The 10,563-nt window shown below is 44.0% G+C and overlaps 1 protein-coding gene across 1 annotated transcript in view; it reads left to right on the top strand.

The window, feature by feature from the left end:
* Nucleotides 1-10,563, top strand: part of babam2 (BRISC and BRCA1 A complex member 2) — an 85,660-nt gene that overhangs the window by 68,499 nt on the left and 6,598 nt on the right. The window contains exon 8 of the mRNA XM_084438157.1: nt 8,235-8,334. Within this exon, the coding sequence (XP_084294283.1) occupies nt 8,235-8,334 (100 nt within the window). The remainder of the gene's footprint in view (nt 1-8,234; nt 8,335-10,563) is intronic.

Genomic DNA, 10,563 nt, shown 5'->3' with positions numbered 1-10,563 from the left:
TCTCTGTCTCCCTCGCTCTGCCTCTGTCACTTTTCAGTTATTTTCTTCGCCCTGCCTATGGGTCTTTCAGTCTGTATCTCACTTTCTCTCTCTCCCTCCCTCTCTCTCTCTCTCCCTCCCTCTCTCTCTCTGTCTCTCTCTGTCTCCCTCGCCCTGCCTATGGGTCTTTCAGTCTGTATCTCACTTTCTCTCTCTCTCTCTCCCTCCCTCTCTCTCTCTCGCTCACCATCTCTTCAAACAGATCAGCCTTGAGCTTGTGCAAGGCAGATCGACAGACTCCCACATACTCACCAATACCCGGCCTTCATGTCGTAGGGGCACGGATGAGTCTCAGTGAACATGTCTGCTTCTTTTACAAATCTGTCAGTTTGAGAGAGATGAGGACGTAGACTTTCTACTGCATGGCGTTCAGGGTGCTCTGAGCATGTAGACTCTGTTTCTACTGCATGGCGTTCAGGTTGCTATGAGTCTGAGCACGTAGACTCTGTTTCTACTGCATGGCGTTCAGGGTGTATAGCACCCGATAATGTAATAATTAACTGATAATGTAATAACGCCTGATAATGTAAGAAAAGTTTGACTTAACTCAATTGAAAATGTAATAAAACCTGATAATGTAATAACTTAACCAATAATGTAATAAGGTATTACATTATCAGAAAAATGGTATTACATTATCAGTCAGGACATTTTATTACATTATTGGTTAAGTTATTACATTATCAGGTTTTATTACATTTTCGATTGAGTTAAGTCAAACTTTTATTACATTAACAGTTAATTATTACATTATCGGGTGCTACAGGGTGCTCTGGGTCTGAGGACGTAGACTCTCACTGGGCTCCTCATGTACAGGGATGAGAAGCCATAGGTCTTTGGCGATGCGTCCTTGACAAAACAGACTAGCTCCATGCAAGTAATGTTATTTTTTGTATGTACAGAGCTAGATTGAATACACACGCATTGAAAGTAGGATGAGGCACACTGTGTGGATGTGGAGCGCGTTATTAATGGGATTTCAGCATAGCGTAGCATGCTACTATCCATGGCCGCAGGTTCTATTCAAAGTATTCAAATCCTTCTGACTGCTGATATTGAACATCAGAACTTTGTTTGATATCCCCCCCCACACACACACACACACACCCTCTCACCTTTCACTGCTTTTTCTTCCTCATCCTTTCATGTTGTTCTACCTACGTTTAGTAAATTACAATGCAAATAGCTGTCAGGTAAACGGGACTACAGGAGTTCCAATGTGGATTTTTGCACGAGCAAGCTGTTCAGCGTGAGCTGACGTGGGAGGGGAGGGGAGGGGGAGGGGGGGGGGCAGGGGCCCGCAGGGGGCGTAAGATTTTATTATTATTATTATTATTATTATTATTATTTCCCTCTTGCTCGTGCGCCCCTCTGGACATTTGGCGGCCGCCTACAGTATCTCACCTATGCCAAGAAACGGCCCTGTATATAAAGACACACACATATATATATATATATATATACAGACACAGCAGAGGGAACTAGACACACACACACACACACACACACACACACACACATATAGATACCCTGCAGCTTGATCCAGACCTTTCCCATGCAGCGCCGCACATGCCCCCCATATAGGCTGAGTGACTAGGGACTCCATGAACCTTCCTCATGCATATCAAATGTTCTGTTCTACTGTGTGTGTGTGTGTGTGTGTGTGTGTGTGTGTGTGTGTGTGTGTGTGTGTGTGTGTGTGTGGGTGAGGCCATACTCTGCTATTAAGGTTCCAAACTCTATTCTCATAAAAGCTCTGTGGAATCAAAAGGTTTCTCGGCCAACTCAACCCTGAGAACATGTACAGTAGGTTCATAACTCAACACTGAGAACATGTACAGTAGGTTCATAACTCAACACTGAACACATGTACAGTAGGTTCATAACTCAACACTGAGAACATGTACAGTAGGTTCATAACTCAACACTGAGAACATGTACAGTAGGTTCATAACTCAACACTGAGAACATGTACAGTAGGTTCATAACTCAACACTGAGAACATGTACAGTAGGTTCATAACTCAACACTGAGAACATGTACAGTAGGTTCATAACTCAACACTGAGAACATGTACAGTAGGTTCATAACTCAACACTGAGAACATGTACAGTAGGTTCATAACTCAACACTGAGAACATGTACAGTAGGTTCATAACTCAACACTGAGAACATGTACAGTAGGTTCATAACTCAACCCTGAGAACATGTACAGTAGGTTCATAACTCAACCCTGAGAACATGTACAGTAGGTTCATAACTCAACACTGAGAACATGTACAGTAGGTTCATAACTCAACCCTGAGAACATGTACAGTAGGTTCATAACTCAACCCTGAGAACATGTACAGTAGGTTCATAACTCAACACTGTAAACATGTACAGTAGGTTCATAACTCAACACTGTAAACATGTACAGTAGGTTCATAACTCAACCCTGAGAACATGTACAGTAGGTTCATAACTCAACACTGAGAACATGTACAGTAGGTTCATAACTCAACACTGAGAACATGTACAGTAGGTTCATAACTCAACACTGAACACATGTACAGTAGGTTCATAACAACACTGAGAACATGTACAGTAGGTTCATAACTCAACACTGTGAACATGTACAGTAGGTTCATAACTCAACACTGAGAACATGTACAGTAGGTTCATAACTCAACACTGAGAACATGTACAGTAGGTTCATAACTCAACACTGAACACATGTACAGTAGGTTCATAACAACACTGAGAACATGTACAGTAGGTTCATAACTCAACACTGAACACATGTACAGTAGGTTCATAACTCAACACTGAGAACATGTACAGTAGGTTCATAACTCAACACTGAGAACATGTACAGTAGGTTCATAACTCAACACTGAGAACATGTACAGTAGGTTCATTACTCAACACTGAGAACATGTACAGTAGGTTCATAACTCAACGCTGAAAGCATGTACAGTAGGTTCATAACTCAACACTGAGACATGTACAGTAGGTTCATAACTCAACACTGTAAACATGTACAGTAGGTTCATAACTCAACACTGAGAACATGTACAGTAGGTTCATAACTCAACACTGAGAACATGTACAGTAGGTTCATAACTCAACACTGAGAACATGTACAGTAGGTTCATAACTCAACACTGTAAACATGTACAGTAGGTTCATAACTCAACACTGAGAACATGTACAGTAGGTTCATAACTCAACACTGAGAACATGTACAGTAGGTTCATATTCAGTTATCTGCCTCCCCCAGGACCAGAACACAAAGAGCTAATGTAATGTTCCATTTTCTCTTTTCTCCAAATCCGTACCCCCCACCCCCCCCCCCCCGCACGATCCATACACATGTACAGCCACGCATACAAACACACACACACACACACACACACACACACTGACACGCAAGACAACAAACCCGAGCTTCGTCACCATCCACCTGAGTCACTGTGGATAATCTCTCTTGAGTTGATGAAGTCATACGTAGCCGTGTCACCGCATGAGTGTGTGTTCAGTGTGTTTACATACATGGTGTGTGTGTGAGAGGATGCCCAGTGTACTGTGTGTGTGAGAGGATGCCCAGTGTACTGTGTGTGTGAGAGGATGCCCAGTGTACTGTGTGTGTGGGAGGATGCCCAGTGTACTGTGTACAGCAGGCCTCTTAGCTTAGGGGGAGTGGAGTCAGCAGCTCAGGCAGAAGGCAGGGACTCCTCAGGGGTCCTTCAAGATGGGTAGGGTATGGAATCCAGGGTGGGGTACTTCCTGATCCGCAGTGTGGACAGCAAAGGGGATGCTGGTGGCCTTCGATTGTGACATTATCACTACACCTGATGTTATCACTACACCTTAGAGGGCGTTCAGGTTCCTCCTATGCTCTCGTCTAGTCTCGTACCAGCTCTGTGGCCTAGTGGTAGAGTGTCCGCCCAGAGACTGGGAGGTTGTGGGTTCAATCCCCGGCTGAGTCATACCAAAGACTATAAAAATGGGACCCATTGCCTCCCTGCTTGGCACTCAGCATCAAGTGTTGGAATTGGGGGGTTACATCACCAAATGATTCCCGAGCGCGGCACCGCTGCTGCTCACCGCTCCCCCAGGGGATGATGGGTCAAATGCGGAGAGCAAATTTCATTTGCGAGATGGCGCTCGTTTCAAACAGCTGTTGTAGAGATGATCCATCTGAACGACAAACGCAAATGTCTTTGTTCACACGCCCGTCAACATGATGAGTGACGAGTCGCTAATTTCCCGGGATCCTGGGCATTCTGCGCCCGTGCTGGCCCCATTTCCATCTGAATGGCACGGGGTATTTTTAGGCCTGTCTCCGGATAGATAGACAGCGTTTAGCCTCTTGTTTTGGCTGCTGTAAAGCTACTTAGCATGGTGCGTTTACTGTAGCACAGCATGAATAACAGGAATGACGCTAGCGCTAATATATTGTTCAGCTTAGACAGAGGACTGTTGACAGGCGTGTTTAGAATGCAGATTTGAGAGCCGTGTCAAAAACACAGCTGTCAAAAACCACAGTGTCTGCATGGTCTGCATGGTCTGCATGGTCTGCATGGTCTGCTCTGATCTGGTATTGTGTGCTTAGGTCTCTTATATTGATCTTTCATATAATATGTTTCAAATCAGTGTGTGTGTCTGTGTACACATCTCTGTGATGGTATGTGTGTGTGTTTGTGTGTGTGTGTGTGTGTGTGTCAGTGTGTGTGTCAGCGCTAATGTACTGTATGGTTCAGCTTAGACAGGGAACTGTTGGCAGGCGTGTTTAGAATGCAGATTTGAGAACACGGTGTCGCAAGCGTTCTGATGAATATGTGGAAGATCCTGAGTTGAAACAACGGTCATCACGACAGATTTCGAATGGCCGTTAGAGTTACTGGATCTCAAAGGAACATTCTCAGGAACTTGAGCTCCCGAACCACAATTGGTACGTTACAAACCCTATCTCGAAGGGAGTGGATGCATTAGATATTGCGTCACTGTTGTTCGTTTGTACAAATGTGGTCTGCCAGTAAAAAGCCTCCCGAAGTTCAACCTTGATGAATCACGCTGACAATCGTTCGACAAGCCCAATCCCCTCAATGTGCTCTGGGTTCGTCTGTCATGTCTGGATATTGCTGCATCGGAGTCCAGTAACTGACCGATGACCTCATCTTCTCCTCTGAGGACATACAGTAGCCTGAAAGACCCTTGCAATTACATTGTTTCCCACAACCCCTTGTGGTTTAAGGTCATGACCCACAGCATCGGATGTCACAACACAGACTCCCAAATCCTCCCACCATCCTGTGCATTTCAACGTCCTGCAGAGTCATCTAGCAGTAGGCCGCGCAGAATCCTCCCCCCAAACATCTCCTCAATCTTCCAGTAAAGCACTCGTGAATGTATTCTCGAGAATTACATTTGGCATAGTTTGGAATAAACTGAAATTGCTCAGGAAAAGTAATTGAAATGAAACATCATAAGACCTCAGAACATTATCAGGACGCCTTTGTTGGAATTCCATCCAAAGAACATGATCGGTGACTGGTGATTGGTGATTGGTGATTGGTGATTGGTGACTGGTGATTGGTGATTGGTGATTGGTGATTGGTGATCGGTGATCGGTGACTCCATGTTAACTTATCTGCCCGTGAGAGCCGGATGTCTTTCACTGTAGCCGACTTCTTCCACATCAACCCCACGACGCCCCCTCAGGCTCTCTCCACGCACATGTATGGCCTCTGACATCTCCAGTACAGTAGGCCTGGACTTAATGTTGCATGAGGCGTGTCGTTTATGACGCATGATGCACATCCAGTCTCATAAACGACGGTATGTCAGTTACGTGAATACCAAGAATGAGGCCACATCAGTCCCATATCCACTGTGCATCAGCCAAGAAATAAGGAATTATACCAGATTAATTATACGAGTGTGCAAGACAGCGACGTAACACACCTTTGTGTGTCTGTGTAGAGTGTGTGTGTGAGCGTGTGTGTACTTCTGTGTGGGTGTGTAGGTGAGTATGCACGCGTGGGCGGGTCCTGGAACTTCTTCCTCTGGCAGTCATTCTTGGGAGCTCTTGTGTTTGTAGAACAGGGTGAGGCTTAATCTGTGTGTGTCTGTGTGTGTGTGTGTGTGTGTGTGTGTGTGTGTGTGTGTGTGTGTGTGTGTGTGTGTGTGTCTGTGTCTGTGTGTGTGTGTGTGTGTGTGTGTGTGTGTGTGTGTGTGTGTGTTGTGCTCACTCCATGGTACAGTAGTTTCAGGTACATGGTAGTTTCAGGTACATGGTAGTTTCAGGTACATGGTAGTATTAGTACATGGTAGTATTAGTACATGGTAGTTTCAGGTACATGGTAGTTTCAGGTACATGGTAGTTTCAGGTACATGGTAGTATTAGTACATGGTAGTATTAGTACATGGTAGTTTCAGGTACATGGTAGTTTCAGGTACATGGTAGTATTAGTACATGGTAGTTTCAGGTACATGGTAGTATCAGTACATGGTAGTATCAGTACATGGTAGTTTCAGGTACATGGTAGTTTCAGGTACATGGTAGTTTCAGGTACATGGTAGTATCAGTACATGGTAGTATCAGTACATGGTAGTTTCAGGTACATGGTAGTATCAGTACATGGTAGTATCAGTACATGGTAGTTTCAGGTACATGGTAGTATCAGTACATGGTAGTATTAGTACATGGTAGTTTCAGGTACATGGTAGTTTCAGGTACATGGTAGTTTCAGGTACATGCTAGTATTAGTACATGGTAGTATTAGGTACATGGTAGTTTCAGGTACATGGTAGTTTCAGGTACATGGTAGTTTCAGGTACATGCTAGTATTAGTACATGCTAGTATTAGTACATGGTAGTATTAGGTACATGGTAGTTTCAGGTACATGGTAGTTTGAGGTACATGGTAGTTTGAGTTACATGGTAGTTTCAGGTACATGTTAGTATCAGGTACATGGTAGTATCAGGTAGACTCAGGTAAGTGTCAGATAAACATGAAACGTCACTTACCTAAGCAAAAGGGTCTATTTTACCAAATGCTGGGTTTTGAAGCCTCGGCGCTACCATTAAATAACTTATTTAGACACGTTCTGTCCGAGTGAAATTATTTTTCCGAGGTAGTCTTCTTCTGTGGTGGTGGCGGTGCTTTGAAGCTTCTTTATTTATCAGTTTTGGCACTTTTATTAATTTATTTTCAAGGTCAAGGTTCACTATTTGTCTCCCAAAGAACATTGTTAAAAAGAAAAGCCACTGTCAACATTTAATAAATTAATTGTTATCAAAGTCAATAATTTGATTTGTTAAGAAAATTTTAACTTTTGATTAAAAAAAAAAATTCAATGAATAATCGTGTTTAATAATCGTGATCTCAATCTCAATCAAAATAATCGTGATTATGATTTTTGCCATAATCGAGCAGCCCTACTACATGGTAGTTTCAGGTACATGGTAGTATTAGTACATGGTAGTTTCAGGTACATGGTAGTTTCAGGTACATGGTAGTTAGTAGTACATGGTAGTATCAGGTACATGGTAGTTTCAGGTACATGGTAGTTTCAGGTACATGGTAGTTTCAGGTACATGGTAGTTTCAGGTACATGGTAGTTGCAGGTACATGGTAGTATTAGTACATGGTAGTATCAGGTACATGGTAGTTTCAGGTACATGGTAGTTTCAGGTACATGGTAGTATTAGTACATGGTAGTTTCAGGTACATGGTAGTTTCAGGTACATGGTAGTATTAGTACATGGTAGTTTCAGGTACATGGTAGTTTCAGGTACATGGTAGTATTAGTACATGGTAGTTTCAGGTACATGGTAGTTTCAGGTACATGGTAGTTTCAGGTACATGGTAGTTTCAGGTACATGGTAGTATTAGTACATGGTAGTTTCAGGTACATGGTAGTTTCAGGTACATGGTAGTTTCAGGTACATGGTAGTTTCAGGTACATGGTAGTTTCAGGTACATGGTAGTTTCAGGTACATGGTAGTTTCAGGTACATGGTAGTTTCAGGTGCATGGTAGTATCAGGTACATGGTAGTATTAGTACATGGTAGTTTCAGGTACATGGTAGTTTATACTCTTTTGCACCCTCCATCTCTCTCTCAGGCTTTCCTCGGCAGGCCTGTAGTAGCGCCATGAACGGAGTGGTTTGTAGTTTGTTAAATCTGGTCTCTCTCTGTCCCTCAGTGCTCTGGGAGGCTCATCGGCACTACATATCCCAGCATTCCCCAGTGGAGGCTGCCTCATTGACTACGTACCCCAGGTGTGCCAGCTACTCACAAACAAGGTAAACGACAACAACGGCAGTCTGTCTGTGTGATGTGCTCGAATCTGGTATTGTGTGGTTAGGTCTCATCGGTGTGTGTGTGTGTGTGTGTGTGTGTGTGTGTGTGTGTGTGTGTGTGTGTGTGTGTGTGTGTGTGTGTGTGTGTGTGTGTCTGTACACATCTCTGTGATGGTGTGTGAATGTATGATGTCTGGATTCAAGGTTTCAGTGATGTTTATTTGTCATGTATGACAAGATGCAAGTGCCAATTAGACAACAAAAGCAATCAATAAAATAAAACAATTAAATGAAACAGTCAATTAAATAAAACAATCAAGAAAATAAAACTACAGTACAGCGGTTAACGACAGAGCCAGGCCCCAGAGAGAGTGGGGAGAGAGAGGAGAGGGGGAGAGAGGAGAGGGGGAGAGAGGCAGAGAGAGGGGAGAGATAGGGATATAGAGAGAGAGGGAGAGGGGAGAGGTAGGAAGAGGGAGAGAGAGGGGAGAGAGGAGAGAGAGGGGAGACAGAGAGGAGAGAGGGAGAGGGGAGAGGTAGGGAGAGAGGAGAGGGAGAGAGAGGGGAGAGAGGGAGGGGGGAGAGAGGAGAGAGATAGGGATATAGGGAGAGGGGAGAGGTAAGGAGAGAGAGAGGAGAGGGGAGAGGAGAGAGAGAGAGGGAGAGGGGAGAGGTAGGGAGAGAGGAGAGAGGGAGAGAGAGGGAGGGGAACTATATATATTTTGGTGGCTCATGTTCACATTGAAACATGAACCTTAAAGAGTGATGTCATGAGTCTGAAATAAACATAATGTATGAGACTGTGAGCCCCGCCCACGCTGTTAGCCCCGCCCACGCGCCGCGGTAGTTACTGTTAGCCCCGCCCACGCTGTTAGCCCCGCCCACGCGCCGCGGTAGTTCAGGAGTTCAACCATAACCCACTACATCGCTGCATACACTATCACTACACGCTGCTGTAAAGAATATAAAGATGGGAATGATAATAATGTGTGTGTGTGTGTGTGTGTGTGTGTGTGTGTGTGTGTGTGTGTGTGTGCGTGCGTGAGTGACTGCAGGAAATACTTCCGGCCTTGTTGCACCATACGCCTCTCTGACACACACATACACAAACACACACACACACACGCTGAGCGGAAGCGGGGGCCTGCATCCTGGGTGTGGGCACAAATACTGTGGCATGAGCTCACCTGGCTGTCATTGGTTCAGCCTCCAGGCAGCCAATGGGACGGCCGGAATCCCCATTAATATGAGTGTGGGAGGACGGCTCTGGAGGGAGCGTGTTGAAGCTCAGTAATCCACAGTTCCCCTCTCACACCCACTCTCTCTATATATATATCTCTCTCTATGTCTCTCTATCTATCTCTATCTCTCTCTCTCTCTATCTCTATCTATCTATCTATCTATCTATCTATCTATCTATCTATCTCTCTCTCTCTCTCTCTCTCTCTCTATCTCTCTCTATCTCTCTCTATCTCTCTCTCTCTCTATCTATCTATCTATGTCTCTCTATCTATCTCTCTCTATCTCTATCTATCTCTATCTATCTATCTCTCTCTCTCTCTCTCTCTCTCTCTATCTATCTATATCTATGTCTCTCTCTCTATCTCTCTCTCTATCTATCTATCTATCTCTGTCTCTCTATCTATCTCTCTCTCTCTCTATCTATCTCTCTCTCTCTCTCTCTATCTCTCTCTATCTCTATCTCTCTCTCTCAATCTCTCTCTCTCTCTCTCTCTCTCTCTCTATCTCTCTCTATCTCTCTCTCTATCTCTCTATCTCTCTCTTGTTCTCTATCTCTCTCTTTCTCTCTCGTTCTCTCTCTCTCTCTCTTTCTCTCTCTCTCATTCTCTATCTCTATCTCTCTTTCTCGCTCTATCTATCTCTCTCTCTCCCTCTCTCTCTCTCGTTCTCTCGTTCTCTCTCTCATTCTCTCTCTCTTTATCTCTATCTCTCTCTCTCGCTCTATCTATCTCTCTCTCTCCCTCTCTCTCGTTCTCTCTCTATCTCTCTCTCGTTCTCTCGTTCTCTCTCTCTCATTCTCTCTCTCTCTCTCGTTCTCTCAGTTCAATTCAAAGGGCTTTATTGACATGGGAAATGTGTGTTTACATTGCCAAAAAATGTTAATTAAAACAAAACAAAACAACAAACAATAAGATGTAAACATTACACTGTAAACATAAGCATGAACATCATTATGTAGTGTTCACTGTTCAACAATGTGCAAATAGTTGA

Source organism: Borostomias antarcticus (genome assembly GCF_949987555.1).
Source record: "Borostomias antarcticus genome assembly, chromosome: 5".
Classification (NCBI taxonomy): Eukaryota; Metazoa; Chordata; class Actinopteri; order Stomiiformes; family Stomiidae; genus Borostomias; species Borostomias antarcticus.
This window is presented reverse-complemented; position numbering and strand designations above follow the sequence as displayed.